Source organism: Eptesicus fuscus, chromosome 9 (genome assembly GCF_027574615.1).
Source record: "Eptesicus fuscus isolate TK198812 chromosome 9, DD_ASM_mEF_20220401, whole genome shotgun sequence".
In the NCBI taxonomy this organism is placed as follows: Eukaryota; Metazoa; Chordata; class Mammalia; order Chiroptera; family Vespertilionidae; genus Eptesicus; species Eptesicus fuscus.
The window spans coordinates 88,117,399-88,136,311 of NC_072481.1; the positions used below are offsets into that span (position 1 = coordinate 88,117,399).

Consider the following 18,913-nt stretch of genomic DNA (forward strand, 5'->3'; position numbering starts at 1 on the left):
AACTGGCCTCATAAACATATTCAACTATGAATGGACTTTATTTTCTACTCTCAGAATTTAACAAGACTGTACACCAGAACTCTTGGACCTTTATAAACTCACTAAACATTAAAAAAAAAAAAGCATTCTCAGTAGACCATATGGTTTTATAGTGTTAAATTAGTATTTCTGTACTATAGAGTACATAGGTGACTATATTTTTTAGCTTTAAAAAAGAAAATATTTTCTCAGTACCAATTTAAAATATTCTACCTCCAATTTGCCATTTGATAACTAATTTTCACTAAAAAGTTTGAGATTACCCAATCAGTCTTACTCAAAAATGGCAGAGATCATTGACGGAGTTCAGTTTCTTACTTCATGTTATCAGTGCCCTGGGCTCTGTGCAGCAGCTGCCTTAACAGTATGTACATTTCAGTGACCGTATCAGTCTAAATACCTGAGAAGCTCCCTTCAATGCTTTTGCTCACAAATGCCTCCTCTCTTGAACTTCAATAAGCCATGTTTTCTGATGGCAGATTGAAGACACACGCATATTCTCCTCCTTGGGATGAGCAGATGGGGTACAGTGGACAGGAAGATAAAGAAGGTTTCCATTTTTCCTCAGCTGATTCCAACTTCCTTATGTTAATTGAGACTCCTCCAGGAAGTAGGCATTTAATTGTCCAGCAATCTTAATTCTAGGAGGCGCTGTGAGCTCTTTTCACTTCATGTGAAATCCTGCTTTGTAAAGTTCATCAATGCAGTGAATTTTGGTGCATAACCAAATGGCCTCAAGATATAATCCAAATTTATTTGTGAATCAGTTTGAGTTTAACAAAATGGCAGGTGGTAAAGTGTTTCAATTTTTTTTTTTTTAATTTTTTAAAGGAGTTCAAAGAACTCTGGTGGATATGAAGACTGCTATGAAATGACAGTTACTACCATGATGTCAGAATCCACTAAAAAGGTTCACAGTTAATAAAGTGGTTTATACAGTGGTCAAGAGCAGGGATTCTAGGTCCAATCTTTGTTGTATTACTTGTATGTTAGGGAAATAACTAAGCATCTCTATGGCTAAATTTCCTCATCCATAAACATTTATCATCCCTATCATTTAAGAATTACACTAATCCCTTTGGGATTCAAAGATCATCATATATTTTACTTTCAAAAAAGTTTAAAACCTAGTTAGAGACAGTAGTACAAAAGAAACAGTACATAATTACAATACACTAGAGGCCAAGTGCACAAAATTTGTACACAGGTAGCGTCCTTAGGCCTGGCTGGTGATCAGGGCCTATCGGGGCCTTCTGGCTGTGGGCCGGGTCCTGCCTTCTCTGGCTGCCAGCCACTGGCCGGGGCCTTCCTTCATTCTGCGCCACCCCCTGGTGGTCAGCGCACATCATAGCGAGCGATCGAACTCCCAGTCTCCCGGTCAAACTCCCGAGGGGACACTTTGTGTATTAGCCTTTTATATATATAGATGAGGTGGGGAGGAGGGGGCGTGGATTGAAAGTGTGAACCCTGGAGCAAGATTGCCTGGATTGAAATTCTAGCTCCACCACTTTCCCTGAGAAGTAGAGCAAGTTACTTAACTCATGAGCCTTAGGTTCTTCATTTCTAAAACTGATAATATTTACACCCAAGTGTTTTATGAAAATTAAGTAAGTTTAATAGAAAGAGCTCATCAAAACCACAATGAGGTACCACTTTATACCCATTAAGATGGCTATTATCAAAAAACAAAATAACACCAGAAATAACAAATGTTGAAAAGGATGTAGAGAAACCGGATCCCTGGTATACTGCTGATGAGAATGTGAAAATATACAAACACTGTGGAAAACATTAAGGTGGTTTCTCAAAAAATTAAAACAGTTATCTTATGTCCCAGCAGTTATAGTTCTAGGTATGCACTCAAAAGAATTGAAAACAGAGATGCAAACAAATATTTTACACCCATGTTCACAGTAGTGTGGAAGGAACAAAAAGTGGAAGCAACACATTTTCGTGCACAGATGAATACACAAAATATGACATATACATACAATGAAATATTTAATTTTAAAAAGAAGTTTTGACACACACTACATGGATGCACCTTGAACACACTATGCCAAGGGAAATAAGCCAGGCACAAATGCATAGACAGAAAGCAGAATGGTGGTTCCCAGTGGCTTGTGAGGCAGAGAATGGAGAGTTGTTGTTTAATGGGCACAGAGTTTCAGTTGGGGAAGATGAAAGCGTTCTGGAGATGGATGGTGGTGATGGTTGTACAACAATAGAAGGTGTATAATGCCAATGAACTATACACTTAAAAAATGGTAACTTTACTGTATATTTTATTTTTTTGTGCCAAGCCAGCTCAGCCAGGTTCAGTGAGCCTGAGAGGGGGCAGTGAAGGATTGAGAAGACAGACAAGAGAAAAAAGCTGGGTCTCGGTGGGACGCTGTCCTCTCTGATGGAGAGCTAGCGACAGCATCACAGCCTGTAAGCTGTCTCTTTATTTTATAGCCAGATTCCACGAGGCAAAGCGCGTGGTTACCACATTCTCATGGGTTTCGAATCTACTCAATAGTTAAGTGCTCAATAAACATTAACTATCCTTAGTGCTTTTGAAAGTGTTCAAGAGAGAAAATTTACACAGTAGATCAGAAATGTAGGTGAAAAGATGTCATCTGAGCTGGGACTTAGTGGATGAATAAGATGGATAGCAGTTATAGTAATTATTAACATCAGCCCTTTATGAATAAAAAGTCCGATGTTAGGTGAAAGGGGTCTTCAAATGCTCATCAAAATTTAAAATTAATTAACAACTATTACATGCAAGGCATGAGGGTTATATTGATGAAGGAGTCTGAAACACAAATAGGTAAGCATGGAAAATTAATATGTTCAAGGATCAAATACCTCTTAATTCCACATTTTATAGGATAGTTTGCAGTAGTTACTTAAAATTTTGGACTTCAAAGTGTTACAGAATATCGGAGAAGAACCAAGCAACACTTTATTATTACACGCGGACCGAGAGAAACTGTATTTCAAATTCCGGCCCCAATGTGGAGGAACTTCCCCTATTCAGTATATGTTTTTACCTTCTTTGTCTCCCAAATATGGGGTGTTTCCGGTCCCCTTTGCAAGTTCTTAAAGAGCCCTATGTGCTGGGGCTTTGAGACCTCAACAAAGGCTTGGCCTGGCGCCAGCACTGATAACTTCATCCAGGGAAGGTTTATGGCCTCTCTGGAATGGGAGTAGTTTTATTTTCCTTATTATTTAAGCAAGCAAGCATTTACAGAAGCCAAAATAGCAGGGTTAGAATTTCAAAGAGAAGTTTTTATATAAGATGGATGCTTCAAAAGAACTCTGGTTACATCTTAGATCATCTATCCGATTTTCCACAACCCCACCATCCCACTCCCTTTCCACTTATACTTTTCTACTAAAAACCCAAGTATGCCTTTTAATAACTCAATGAAAGTTACACTTAAAATGGATGCATTTTATTTTATGTAAACAGTACCTCAACAAATTTCATTTACAAACAAAACAACAGTATATTTTTAAGAGTTCATTTAGAAAAAAGAAAATGACAATTTTTAATTAAAAAGTAAAATATGAATACCTTATTTTTTTCATTTTTAAAAAATATGTTTTCATTGATTTCAGAGAGAGAAAGGGAGAAGGAGAGAGAAAAACATCGATCGGCTGCCTCTTGCACACCCCCTATTGGCACATGTGCCCTGACCAGCAATTAAACCATGACCTTCTGGTCCATGGGATAAAGTTCAACCATGAGCCACACTGGCCGGGCTGAATACCTACCTTATTTTTAGGAAACTAATGTATTATGGGTAAAGCTAAAGTTTCCTTTGACCACCCTCCCAATCTTCACTGCCACTCCTTATCTCTCCCATTTATACTGTCTCCCCCGAATAATCACTGCTGTGAGTTTGATATGGGTTCTTCTGAACCTTTAAAAATATATTTACATACATATATAGCCATTGAAAATGTATAGTACTGTATATATCTTTCTGCAACTTGCTGTTGTCATTTAACATTATGTTTCTGAAATGTATCCATATTCACATAAAGTTTACTTTTAAAATCTGATATAAATAATCTGTTATATGACTATAGTGCATTTTATTTAGCCAGACCTTTCCCCTCCTGACAGATATTTAGGTTGCTTTTCTCTATTACAACTCACCAGTGTAGTGGTAAATAGCAGTTACCACTGGGGTGGCCACAGGAATGGGAGATGGTATTCTGTAAGGTTTAATTTTTTACAATGAGAATGCATTCGTGTATTATTTGTATAATTTAAGTACTGAATTAAAGAATTTTTTGATACATAAATTATCGAAAAAGAAAAAAAGAACAAAATTAGTAACAGGAAGCCATCATCTATTAAAATATATGGAAAACAAAGTTATAGGGCATAACAGTGTACTCATGGTTTAAGACATAAGCACTTACTGAAAAATAGTGATCTGAGCACTAAACAGGTCATATAAACATTTTTCCCTATTCAAAGCAATTACAATGAAAATATCAGCATATTGGTTATCTTGCCATTAGCATAATTAACACTGCATGAATACTTAATTTATACTTTTTGCTTTCTTCTTTTATGACTATGATGTCTTTCCCCATCCCTGAAATGAAAGGGGTAAAAATAAAAACCGTCATAAATGATGGACACTTTAATAGAAGAGCTTTAAAATAATAATTCATATATCAGATACAAACCAGGAAAAATTAAAATATGCATTTAGAACAGAAAAGTGATTTTTAAAAAGTAAATATGGAAACCACATCATTAAAACTAAGGGACAAAACTGAGATGGGGATAAACAAAATGAATTTTTTAAAAGCTCCACTTGGGAGCTCCACTTTAAAATTAACTTTGAATATATGTACATGGCTGATGATCAGAGAATTCATTTCAAGTAGAATACTAAAGTCAGAGGAGAAATTAGAAACTGTCTGATGTCTTTTTCTTGGCTCCTGTCTCAACTCATTCTATCTCAGGGAGAATATCAAAGATTAGCCTACTGAGAAACATTTCTGCTAATACTCAGTTTATCTTCTTTAAAAGAAAATTATTCATGTTTAGATTTTGAGGCTGTCTAATGAATTTAAGTCAATAGGGATTGATCAGACATATCAAAATTTACTTAAGTGGAAAAAGCACTAATAAACCAGGAAGAAGTTAAACAGCACGATTTCTGATAACTAATCAAGAGTTAACCCTTTGCACTCGCTTGCTTTTTTCTCGATTCCTTTATTCTACTCGGGATTTAATTTTTTAAATACCCCAGATTTTACAAAGCATGGCGTTAGAATAAAAAACTGGAGTAATCTTTTCATACAAACTTATTTATTTGGATTTTTTAATATTTCAAATTATTGATATATTCAAAGAGTAATTTTAATCTTGACATCTAAGTGCAAAAGGTTAATTTGTATAAAATATCATTAATTATATTAATCAAAAGGGATTACTAAGTAAATATTTAATTTTTATAAGAGAACGACTAAATCATAGCTAGCTTTAAATCCTTGAACTGAATGATAGTAAGATAAGTAAAATTATTAAACCAGAAGCCTTACAATTTCCTGATCACCAGCGACCCTGGAGAGACAAGGTATCATTTGCGAGCCCATTTATCAGACAAGCACTGTGCACAAAAACCCTACATAAGACATGGACCTGCCCTCAAAGAGCTCACAGCCGAGTAGGGAGAGTAGTAATTACGCATGTGCCAGGTAGACAGGTAACAAAATGGAAAAGATCAGCTTTATTTGAGTGAGTGAAAAACGGCTTCATGGGAATGACTAAGCTGGGTCTTAAAAGATGAGGACTTTACCAAGCAGGCCATAGGCTGCAGAACATGACATGGCAAGGTAGAAATGTAGCACAGTGTGGATGAGAAACTGTAGTAATTCGGGCTGGCTAAAGCACTAGCTACCCATTTCATGGGTAGTGGCAAAATACAAGGATAGGTAGGCAGATGCCCTGATCCTTGAGAGCCATTCTAAGGAATATGAATTTTGCCACTGAAGAGTTGTAAGAGGTGAAGGAAAGTTCACTCTGGCAGCAGAGTAGAGATGAATCCGTAAGGGACAAGCTTCTGGACAGGTAGAGCAATTAGGAAAACAACCATCCTTTTCCAGATGGACAGCAATAATGACAGAGGAAGAGGAAGAGTAAATGAGGACTCTTCAGGTAGAACTGACAGCAATTAGGACTAGATAGTAAGGAATAAGAAAGGAGTATCTAACATGACTCCTTGATTTCTGGCTCAGATGAACAAATGATGGTCATTCATTAACCAGGACAGGAAATGCTGGGAAAGAGGAACAGACGGAGAAAAAGATAACTTCAGGTATAGCCTCACTGAACATAGGATCTAGGCAGATGCCCAGTAAGAAGCTGAAATACAGGAATAGACCTCAATTGCTTTAGTTCATATCTCTCAGCTATCAAAATTTTATCAGGGATATTCACAGGGCAAAATTGACTGCTATTAAAGTTTGGATCTTCTCAATGACACTATACACCCTACACCTTAGGAATTAGCAAAGGAAGAAAACAAAAAAAGAGAGAGGGACAGTTGAAGGGAGGAAGGAAGCAGGAAAAAAAGCAAACACCTTTTTAACACAATTAACTGTCTACCTACACATTACTTAAGAAACGCTACCTTTTAAAGGTAAACAATTCACTGTTGGACAAAACAATGTTAGACTTACCTCTCTTTCCTCCTTCTTGAGTCCCAATTTTTATCTTTATCTTTATCTTTATTTCTTTTTCGTTTATGTGGGCTCCTACTTCGATCCCTTCTATGCCGTGAACACTCAGCATCCAAGTAGCTTCCACCAGACTGCCGTGAATCTACTGAAGCTGATCGCCTTTCTTCTCTCCTGAAACATAGACAGGACCATTCATCAGTTCACTTTCTTCACTGGTCTTCAGTGTACACCAGCCTAAGGTTAATGTTCTGCATCAGACCAATGATACAGTATCTAAATAAGTATGTGTAATCTTACATGGCATATAAGAGGGCAGAGAGACACAGTTTTTATAACATGTTTTATAACTCTGGTGTAATAATCCTAAGCAATGAAGAGAAACAATAAGTGCTCTGATGAATACTAGTGTGCTACTAATGCCCTTGGAAATACTAAAATTTAAATGATTATAAGAGTTTAAAAAGAGAATATTTTCACCAATAAACACAATGACATACTTTTCAGCATCATCCTCTGCTTTTTCCTGCTCTTCTTGCCAATTATTACTGAGTTCTTCCATATGCACATTTATCACATCCCGAATCACCTTAGAAAGTTAAGCACAGAATTTCAGATAAGAAAGCTGTTCGAAAAATTAAGTTTAATGCTATAAATAAATCACTGCTGACAATCAAATATTTATTAAAAGCTATGATACAGTGGACTGTGGGATGTATGCAGTTTAGATAACATTAAAAAGGAAAGTCAAATTGGAATATGAATGGCAGATTAAAGTATATCTATGTTAAATTTGCTAAAGTTAATAACTATACTATGATTATGCAAGAAATATCCCTATTCTTAGGAAATAGTATTAGGGATAAAGTATCATAATGAACAGTTCAGAAAAAAATTAATGTACAGATAGAGACAGAGCAAAAAAATGTAACGATAAAGAGTACAAACGACAAGCAAATGGAGCAAATGTTAACAATGGTGATCTGTGTAAAAGACACACAGGAGTTCTTTGTAGTATTTCCAGTTTTGCAATTTATTTGTATGTTCGAGCTTTACAAGTAAAACTCTTTCTAAAAAATCTTATAATTAAGTCAAGATGACAGACAAAATATGAAAACACAGAGTCACTTCACAGATACTTTCCCAGTGAGCCTATAGGCCACTCACCTAAGAACCATTTAAAAGTTTTTTTTCCTTCCTATTTATCCTATAGCATCGTCAAGCACAGGGGCTGGTCACTATTTAGGTGAAATTGAAGTAGAAGGTTACAGTTGGTTCCTGCGAGGCTAATTAGGAAAGTTTTAAGAAAGGTATGGGAAACAAGGGGCAATCTCAGAGACACACACTATGGTTCAGGTCTGACTGATTTTCTCCCCACCTCAAAGAACTTTTCAAAAGCTCCTGAAGTAAAATGGAACAATGTCTAAACTCCTTAATACAGCCTTTGAAGCCTTCCATGATTTTACCATACCACATAGAAGTCAGCTTTATCTCCTACTGGATGCTCTTTCAAAATCCCTAAATTCTAGCCACCCTGGATTCCACTTGGGTCCCTGGAAAATTTCTATACTTATATTTATTTTTAGGAACACTAATCCTTCCACTTGGAAAATCCTTACCCACTATTTCCCCTCTTCCACTATATTCTCTTGTGAAAATCTAAGATAGGTGAAGGCCTTCCTCAGGGAGTGGCATAAGTCACACATACCCGAATTCCAATTCAGCTCTAGCACTTCCCTGTATGACTCTCTGCCCAGTAGCTCTATGTGAGCTCTGTGAAGCCAAATGTTATTGGACATGGTATCCCCAGAGCCACCACACAGAGCCTATAAACAGACATTCACTTACCCCTCTCTGCTTCTCCCTTCTCTCAAATACTATCTTCTCTATGAAGCCTATAACAATCTTCCCTTTTAAAAATTGATCCCTCCACCCACTCACTTTGATCTCACCTCATTTTAACATTTACCACAATCTATGTTTTGAAAAATCTTTTTTATCTCTTAAATTATAATAGCTCGTTAAGGGTGGGGTCTGTGTGCATTAATCTTTACATACCCCACAGCAGTATGTTATGCATAGTAACTACACTAAAGATAAATTTTTTACTGAAATTAGCCAAAATTCAGATTCTAAGTCAGAGCAAACAAAAATTATCTATCTATATATATATATAAAACCCTAAGCAACGGTTCGACCGGTCAACTGTTCGACCAAATGACCAGTCACTATGATGTGCACTGACCACCAGGGGGCAGATGCTCAACGCAGGAGCTGTCCCTGGTAGCCAGTGCAGTCCCACAGCGGGAGTGCCGCTCAGCTGACTGATGGGCACCAGACACCAGGCTTACCGCTGGCGAGCACAGCTGTAGCAGCACGAGCCTCTCCTGCCACCACAACAGTTTTATTGAGTGGCAGTGGCAGCAGGCACAGCGGGGCCAGGATGAGCAGGAACAGCACAGCCCCAGCCCAGGCTCGGGCTCCTCCCCAGCCGCCTGCTGCTTCGCACACTACTACATCCCTCGGGGGATCCCAGATTACAAGAGGCCTCTAGTATAAGATATCAATGAAACTAGGATTAGATGAAATGTTGAAAAAGCCCTGGCCAGAGATAAATTACTAAGAAAAACTGTACACACTGAAGTATTTGCAGATGAAAGGTATTTGGGATGTTTCCAAAATTACCAAGCAACTGGGAGGAGAAGACAGGTGGTAAATGGGGGAATAAATAACATAAGATCATATGTTGAGGCTGGGTCATGGTACATAAGGGTTCATTAGACAATTCCATCCACTTTAGAATACCGTATTTTCCGGCGTATAAGACGACTTTTTAACCCAGGAAAATCTTCTCAAATATCGGGGGTCTTAATACGCCGGAAAATACAGTACTCACTCTCAGCTCCAGCACTGGGACAGCTGCTTGCGGGGGATACAGGTACCGTATTTTCCGGCGTAGAAGACCCCCGACTTTTGAGAAGATTTTCCTGGGTTAAAAAGTCATCTTATACGCCGGAAAATACGGTATGTTTGAATACTTATGTAATAAAAAGTCAGCCATCAAATTGTAAAAAAACACTAGCAGCAACACAAACTTGATCACAAAGTTATGAGAGCAGAGAAGAAACAAATGATACACAACAAAGTATTTAATGGGCTGTAAGAATCACTAAGGTAGTATAACATGGTCCCAGACCTCTACTGGGAGAGATAAGTCTACAATACATACATACTTTAACTGCAAAAAGAACAGCATAAAATTAAGTGCTAAGCTGTGTGGTGCAGAACACCTATCCTATATAATAAAAGGCTAATAAGCAAATTGTCCCCACAGGCAGGATTTCAATCAAATGGAAGTCAGACGTGCACTGACCATCAAGGGGCAGTGGCAGCAGACAGCCGGGGGAAGGGAGGCCCCAGCCGGCAGCCAGCAACCGCTAGGGACCCTACCCGTGCACGAATTTTGTGCACTGGGCCTCCAGTCTATACTAATAAAAGAGTAATATGCTAATTAGACCAGGAGACCTCCCGGAGACCTTCTAGATGTCCTTCTGGACAAAGCCAGGGGCTTGGCCAGCATGCAAACCACCCCCAAACAGCCCTCAGCCCCTTGCCCAGGCCGGCCACGCCCCCCAGAGGGGACCTTCACCTCAATGAGGGCGTGGCCAGCCTGCAAATGGCCATCAGCCCCTTGCCCAGGCCCAGCCAGGCCCCAGCGGGGACCCTCACCCCAATGGGGGTGTGGCCAGCCTGCAAACGGCCATCAGCCCCTTGCCCAGGCTGGCCACGACTCCAAGCAGTGAACCTCACCCTGATGGGGGCATGGCCAGCCTGCAAACGGCCTCTATTCTCTATACTAATAAAAGGGTAATATGCTAATTAGACCGGGACATCTTCCAGACAAAGCCATGGTGGCAGGGCCAAGGCAGAGGCGGTTAGGGGCGATCAGGCCAGAAGGGGAGGGCAGTTGTGGGTGATCAGGCTGGCGGGATGGGGGGGGTCAGTTGGGGGTGAGCAGGCTGGCAGGGGGGGCAGTTGGGGGCAAGCAGGCTGGCAGCGGGGGGCAGTCGGAGGTGAGCAGGCTGCTGGGGGGGCAGTTGGGGACAATCAGGCCGGCCAGGGGGGGCAGTTGGGGGCAAGAAGGCCAGCAGGGTGGGCAGTTGGGGGAGAGCAGGCCAGCAGGAAAAGTGGCTAGGGGCAATCAGGCAGGCAGGCAGGTGAGCGGTTGGTTAGGAGCCAGCGGTCCCAGATTGCAAGAAGGATGTCCCCCGAGGGGTCCCAGATTGGAGTGGGTGCAGGCTGGGCTGAGGGACACCCGCCCCATGCACAAATTTCGTACACTGGGCCACTAGTATATATATAAACCTAAGCGACAGTTCGACCAGTAGCTATAATGCGCAATGACTACCAGGGGGCAGACACTCCAACTGGTAGGTTAGGTTGCTGGCCCTGGGTTAGCTTGCTCCTGGGACCGTTGGCCCTGAATCTGGTTCACCCGCACCCTAGACCCAGAGAGGAGGGAGCCCAATTCCTCACAGAATCAGCCGTGGGTTAGCTTGCTGTGATATTAAAATATTTCTTCTAATTAATTTCAATGTGCAAGAATTCGTGCATCGGGCCACAAGTAAGTGCAATAAGCCAGGGGATGGCTCAGAGCCAACTAGTGCCTCATGGAAACAGTGGATATCAAGATTTAAAACTGAAGATTTTATTTCAGGACAGGAATAGGAAGACCCTGAACTCACCTCCTCCCACAGATAAAACAAATTTAATTTTCTCCTGAAAAGGACCCGAGAGCAAGAGGAACAGCACCTCCCCAGCAAACGATAAAAGAGATGCATTGAGATGGGTAGGAGAGGCAGAGACACGGTCACACCTGAGTCCCTACTCCAGATGTGGTGACAGACCTACAACCAGAGGAATACAGAAAAATATGGAATTCTCCCTTGAAGAGTGAAGGGATTATGCCGCACATTAAGCACCCCCAACTCTTGGATCTGGCACCAAAAAACGAGCCCCCAAAATGTCTGGTTTTGAAAAGCAATGGGGATTAAATCCACAAGAAACAGAGCTGAAAGGAATGGAGAACCTGCTCTTAAAGGGTTCATGTGCAGACCCACTCACCCTGAGATTCAACACAAAAGCAACAGTTTGAAAAAGCCTAGACTGTAAGTGAGGGAGACCCACTTACAACTTAATCTGGCTGCCAGAGAGGCAAGAACCTGCTAAGACTTTCCCCGGAGACAGAGGCTCTGGCTGGCACCATTTTTGCAATCTCATTCTAACTTGCTGGTAACAGAACTGGTATGTGCCATTTTTGGTACCCTTCCTCTACCTGCCAGCACTGGTAGAGCAATCTTCCTACCCCACGCCAGTCAAGCACCCCAAACAGCAGCCACATTACAAACAGCCAGGCAACCACACCATACCCCACCCTCCCCATACATCAGTTGCACCACAGCCAGGCCAGATGAGCACCTGCAACCTGCCCATCTCACACTGCAGCTGGCCCTGCCACAGGCCATAGGTAAGCACAGCCCACATAAGGGATGCACCTTGAGCACCTGGCTCTAGTAGCAAGAGAAGATTGTGCCTCTGGATCCCACAGATCATCTGCTACACAAGGTCACTCCTTCAGGACTATTTTGCCTAATACATAGAGACAAACACTGGGAGTCAGGCAAAATGAGGAAACAAATATGGGTCAAACCAAAGAATAAAACTAACCTGGAAAAAATACCTTAATTTAAGAGATAAACACCCTACCTGACAAAGAGTTCAAAGTAATAGTCATAAAATTGCTCACTGAACTGCAGATGAACATGAGAACTTTAAGAGATGGAAAATATAAAAAAGGACCAAACAAATTATAACTGAACTGGAAAATACAATAGAGGAGTTCAACAGCAAACTGGATGAAGTAGAAGTAAAAATCAGTGAGTAAGAAGAGAAAGCAATGAAACACCCAGACTAAGCAGCAAAATAAAAAAAAAAGAATTTTAAAAAGACAAGCTACCTCAAGAGACCTCTGTGACAAAATCAAGTGGAATAACATTTACATTATAAGGGTCCCAAAAGGAGAAGAGAGAAAGGGCCAGAAAAGTTACTTAAAGAAAAAATGGAAAAAACTTTCCCTAATCTTGGAAAGGAAACAGACACCCACATAAAGGAAGCCCAGAATTCCAAACAAGATGAAACCAAAAAGAACCACATCAAAACACATTATAATTAAAATGTTAAAGTTGCCCTAGCTGGTTTGGCTCAGTGGATAAGAGCATCGGCCTGTGGACTGAAGGATCCCAGGTTCGATTCCAGTCAAGGGCACATACCTGGGTTGTGGGCTCGATCCCCAGTAGGGGGCATGCAAGAGGCAGCTGATCAATGATTCTCTCTTATCATTGATGTTTCTCTCTCTCTCTCTCTCTCTCCCTCCCTCTCCCTTTCTCTCTGAAATCAATAAAAAGTATATATTTTTTTAAATGTTAAAGTTAAGGATAAAGAGATAATCCTAAGAGCATCAACAGATAAATAACATTACATAGTAGAGGCCTGGTGCACGAAATTCGTGCACTGGGGAGGGGGGAGGGAGAGAGGGGGTCCTTCAGCCTGGCCTGCACCCTCTTGCAGTCCGGGACTCTTCACTCCTTACCGCCCGCCTGCAGCAAAAGCAGGAGAGGCTCCCACCACCGCTGCTGCGCTCACCAGCCATGAGCCCCGCTTCTGGCTGAGCGGTGCTCCCCCTGTGGGAATGCACTAACCACCAGAAGGCAGCTTCTGCATTGAGCATCTGCCCCTGGTGGTCAGTGCGCATCATAGCAACTGGTCATTCTGCCAGTCTTTCCACCGTTCGGTCACTTTGCATATTAGGGTTTTATTATATAAGATTATATAGGATAAGGCAAACCCCATAAGGCAGTGATGGGCAACCTTTTGAGCTTGGTGTGTCAAACTTAGCCAAAAAACTGAACATAACTCGGGTAGTGTGTCACTGAGAAAAAAACTAACTCCAAGACTCTAGTCGCAAATGTTTCATCCTCAGGAGCAGCAAATGTTTCATCCTCGGCATGCGGCCGCGTGTCATCAGAAATGGCTACGCGTGTCAGTGCTGACACGCGTGTCATAGGTTCGCCATCACTGCCATAAGGCTATCAGATTATTTTCAGCAAATCTTTATAGGCCAGAAGGGAGTGCCACAACATATTCAAAGTGCTGAAAGAAAAAAATTTCCAACCAAGAATTCTCTACCTGCAAGGTTAACATTAATATCTGAAAGAGAGATCAAGAGTATTCTAGATAAGCAAAAGCTTAAAGAGTTCATCACCACTAAACCAGCCTTATAAGAAATGTTAAAGGAACTTTTCTAAGTTAAAAAAAAAAGGCACTAATTAATAAAAAAAACATACACACTTGAAAAGGTAAAATACATACACACTTGAAAAATTAAAATATCACTTGAAAAGGTAAATATATAGTAAATGTAGCAGATCCATCATGTATAAAGCAAATATCCAGGTTAAAAAGATAAAAGAAGTGAAAGTAAATAAAATTACAATTAAGGAAATCATAAACATAGAAAACATATTGTCAAGACTATAACGTGGGCAGGGGAGTAAAAATGTAAACCTTTGGAATGTGTTCAAAATTAAGTTGCTATCAACTTAAAAAAGACTACTGAATGCATAGGATGCTGTTCAGACTACAGAATGAGGTTGGACCCATTACACACGGGTTACAGGTGGACCACCAGCTTCTCTGTGGAGACACCTCAACTTGGACAGCCATACAAGGACATATTTATACAGATGCATAAATGGCTGAGTATCCTCAGAAGCCCATCATGCTGCACTGCCGATACCCTGTGCTGATGTCTGGTGGTGTTATGGGGGAACCTGACTTGTGGCCTTGCCCAGCAAATGGAGTGGAACTGCACTCTGATACAATTGGCTATCCCTTGCACGTTGGCATATCATAAACCTTTTCCAAGGGACAGACAGACTAGGAAGAGGAGAGTCCAGGGGGCTCCTTTGATTCCCCATATTTACACAGATCCCACTGGGGTTCCAGGAGGAGCGCCAAAGGAGTTTAAGGCTAGAAATCAGATGGCTGCAGGAACTGAATCTGTCCTGTTCTGGTGGCCCACTGTAAATAAGAATATAGGTTAGATTAATTATATTTACTATAACCAGCAAAGGCTTGTTAACTATACTTGAGATGCAGTTAAAGGTATGGCTGAACAGCTAGATTCCACCAGCAGGATGACGTGAGAGAATAGGTTGGCCTTGGATACGATTCTGGGAGAAAAAGAAGGAGTTTGTGTAATGATGGGGGGGCCAATGTTGTACATTCATCCCCAATAACGAACCGTCACTAAGGCTCCACAGGGATTATCAACTCCAGCTAATGAGTGAGCTGAGAATCCTGGAATTGCTGATCCTTTCTCCGACTGACTAGAGCAATGGTTCAGAAAATGGAAGGGAATGATGGTACCCATGCTCACCTCTTTGATAATTGGGTTAGGAGTTACAGTAATGGGATGTTATCTCATCCCATGTATGAGAGGTCTTATCCAAAGGTTAATTGAAACTGCACTGACCAAACAGCAAAATAATCAACAAGTGTTAGCCAAGTTTGAAGAAAAGAGTTAAATAAGAAAAGGGGAGAATTGTAAGAATAAACAAGCAATCTTTTCTGTTGAAGAAGGGAGATTAGGCAGCCACCATTTTGTCTTGCATGACTTGCAGCTCCCCTGGGGCCACCATTTTGAAATGGCAGAGGTAAACCTCTCCCTTATTCCTTTAAATTAGCCAATTGCACAAAACTGTGAGCCTAAGCTCTTATCAATCAAGAGTAAGGGACAGATAGGGATTCAGACATAAAACACTGAGCAAACCACCAACTCAGTGTGCAGTGCGGCCAAACCCTGTGTATGTGCACCCTCCTTCAGGAGTATATTTGCCTTGTAAAAAAAAAAAAATCAATTATAAGATGATAACCAGAAAAAAATCACAAAAACCTGGATATTAAAGAGCATACTAATAGTCAACCAATGGATCATCAAAGAAATCAAAAGGAAAAATAAAAATTATGTAGAGACAAATGAAAACAGAAATATGACATATCAAAATCTAAGGGATGGAGCAAAAGCAGTTCTAAGAGGGAAGTTCATAATACAGGCCTAAATCAAGAAACAAGAAAAATCTCAAATAAACTATCTAAGTTTACACCTAAAGGAGCCCAAAGTTAGTAGAAATAAGGAAATAATAAAGACCAAAGAAAAAATAAATGAAAGAGATTAAAAAAAAAAAAAAAGCACAAAAAAAGAAGATCAATGAAACGAAGACCTGGTTATCTAAAAAGATAAACAAAAATCAACAAAATCTTAGCTAGACTAACCAAGAAAAAAAAAAGGACTCAAGCCTAAAATGTAAGAGTTGTTACAACTGATATCAGAGAAATACAAAAGATCTTAATGGACTACTATGAACTATTACATACCAACAAATTGGACAACCTAGAAGAAACTGATAAATTCCTAGAAACATACAATTTTCCAGATTGAATCATGAAGAAAAAGAAAACCTGAATAGACCAATTACTAGTAAGAAGACTGGATCAATAACCAAAACCTCATAACAAATAAAAATCCAGGACCACATGGTTTCACTGATGAATTCTTTCAAATAGTCAAAGATTTAATACCTATCCCTCTCAAACTCTTAAAAAACTGAATAGAAAGGAACTCTTCCAAACACATTTTACAAGGCCAGCATTTCCTATAACAAAATCAAACAAGGACACCATAAAAAAAGAGAAGTACAGGCCAACATCCTTGATGATCATAAATCCAAAATCCTCAACAAAATATTAGCAAACCAAATTCAACAATACACTAAAAGGATCCTAAAACACAATCAAGTGAGACTAATTGCTGGTATGCAAGGATGGTTCAACATCCATAAATCATCAATAGGATACATGACATTAACAAAACGAAGAATAAAAATCATGTTATCATCTCAATCCATGCAGAAAAAGCATTGGACAAAATTCAACATCCATTTATTATTAAAAACTCTCAACAAAGTGAATACACACAGGAAAATTATCTCAATCCAATAAAGGTCATATATAACAAACCACAGCTAATGTACTCAATGGTGAAAAGCTGAAAGCTTTTCCTCTAAGATCAGGACAAGACAAGGATGCACACTTTCACCACTTTTATTCAACACTAGAGGCCCGGTGCACGAAATTTGTGTATGGGGGTGTGTCCCCCTCAACCCAGCCTGCACCCTCTCCAATCTGGGACCCCTCGAGGGATGTCCAACTGCCCTCTCACAATCCAGGACTGCTGGCTCCCAACTGCTCACCTGCCTGCCTTCCTGATTGCCCCTAAGCACTTCTGCCTGCCAGCGTGATCACCCCCTAACCACTCCCCTGCCAGCCTGATTGATGCCTAACTGCTCCCCTGCCAGCCTGTTTGCCCCTAACTGCCCTCCCTGCAGGCCTGGTCACCCCTAACTGTCCTCCCCTGCAGGCCTGGTCACCCCTAACTGCCCTCACTTGCAGGCCTGGTCCCCCCCAACTGCTCTTTCCTGCAGGCCTGGGTCCCCTACAACTGCCCTTCCCTGCAGGCCTGGTCGCCCCCAACTTCCTGCCTCTGCCAGCCTGGTCACCCATTAACTGCCCTCCCCTGGAGGCTTGATCACCCCCAACTGCCCTCCCTTGCAGGCCTGGTCCCTCCCAACTGCCCTCCCCTGCTGGCCTGATCGCCCACAACTGCCCTCCCTTGAAGACCTGGTCCCTCCCAACTGCCCTCCCCTGCTGGCCATCTTGTGGTGGCCATCTGGTGTCCACATGGGGGCAGCCATCTTGTGTGTTGGAGTGTTGGTCAATTTGCATATTATTCATTTATTATATAGGATTAGATGGGATAGAGGCCTGGTGCATGGGTGGGGGCCAGCTGGTTTGCCCTGAAGGGTGTCCCTGATCAGGGTGGGGGTTCCCTTGGGGCGTGGGGCAGCCTGTGGTGGTTTGCAGACCGGCCACACCCCCTGGCGACCCAAGCGGAGGCCCTGGTATCTGGGATTTATATATCTTCTATAATTGAAACTTTGTAGCCTTGAGCAGAGCCAAGCCTCCTGCTCGCTCCATGGCCGCAGCCATTTTTGTTGGTATTTATTTTTCTTCTATAATTGAAACTTTGTAGCCTTAAGCGGAGGCCAAGGCAGGCCAGGGCTGCAGAAACTTGGCTTCCTCCATTGCTGGGGGCAACTCAAGCCTCCTGCTCTCTCCAGCTTCATGGCTACCGCCATTTTTGTTGGGATTTATTTATCTTCTATAATTGAAACTTTGTAGCCTTAAGCAGAGGCCAAGGCAGGCCAGGGCAGGCGGAAAGCTTGGCTTCCTCCATTGCTGGGGAAACCCAAGCCTCCTGCTCTCTCCGCGGCCATAGCCATCTTGGTTGGGTTCATTTACATACTCACTCCTGATTGGCTGGTGGGCATGGCTTGTGGGTGTAGTGCAGGTATGGTCAATTTGCATATTACTCTTTTATTAGATAGGACTAGAGGCCCGGTGCATAAAATCATGCACTTGGGGGGGGGAGTGGTCCCCCAGCCTGGCCTGTGCCCTCTCACAGTACGGGAGCCCTGCAATTGATCGCCCCAAAGAGGTAAGCACTGCCCACCCATCTGGGGCTCCTCGATGAATGGCCCCAAAGAGGTAGGTCGGAGCCAGGAGTCCTGCCTCCACTGTGCGTGCAGCCATCTTGTGATGGCATGAGGGCATCACACATGAGGGCATGACAACTACTTAGCCTTTTATTAGTAAGAATAGTACTGGAAGTCCTAGTCAAAGCAATTAGACAAGAAAAAGAAATTAAAGGCATAGAAATCAGAAAGGAAGAAGTAAAATTGTATTTGCAGATGATATAACAACTATATATAGAAAACCCTAAAGACTTCATCAAAAAACTGTTATAATAAATGAACTCAGTATAATTGCAGGATACATAATCAACATACAGAATTTTGTGACATTTCTATACACTGATAATTATCAGAAAGGTAAATTAAGAAAACAATCCCATTTATAACTGCATAAAAAAAATACCTAGGGATAAATTTAACCAAGGCAGTGAAAGGCCTGTACACTGAAAATAATAAGACACTGATGA

At 41.3% G+C, this 18,913-nt stretch overlaps 1 protein-coding gene across 1 annotated transcript in view; it reads right to left on the minus strand.

The window, feature by feature from the left end:
• Nucleotides 1-1,617: 1,617 nt before the first annotated feature.
• Nucleotides 1,618-18,913, minus strand: part of SNRNP48 (small nuclear ribonucleoprotein U11/U12 subunit 48) — a 33,613-nt gene continuing 16,317 nt past the window's right edge. Inside the window, exons 7-9 of the mRNA XM_008154847.3 lie at nt 7,236-7,324; nt 6,739-6,909; nt 1,618-4,640 (exon numbers count right to left, since the gene is read on the minus strand). Coding sequence (XP_008153069.2) covers nt 4,592-4,640; nt 6,739-6,909; nt 7,236-7,324 — 309 coding nt within the window. The 3' untranslated portion in view covers nt 1,618-4,591. The remainder of the gene's footprint in view (nt 4,641-6,738; nt 6,910-7,235; nt 7,325-18,913) is intronic.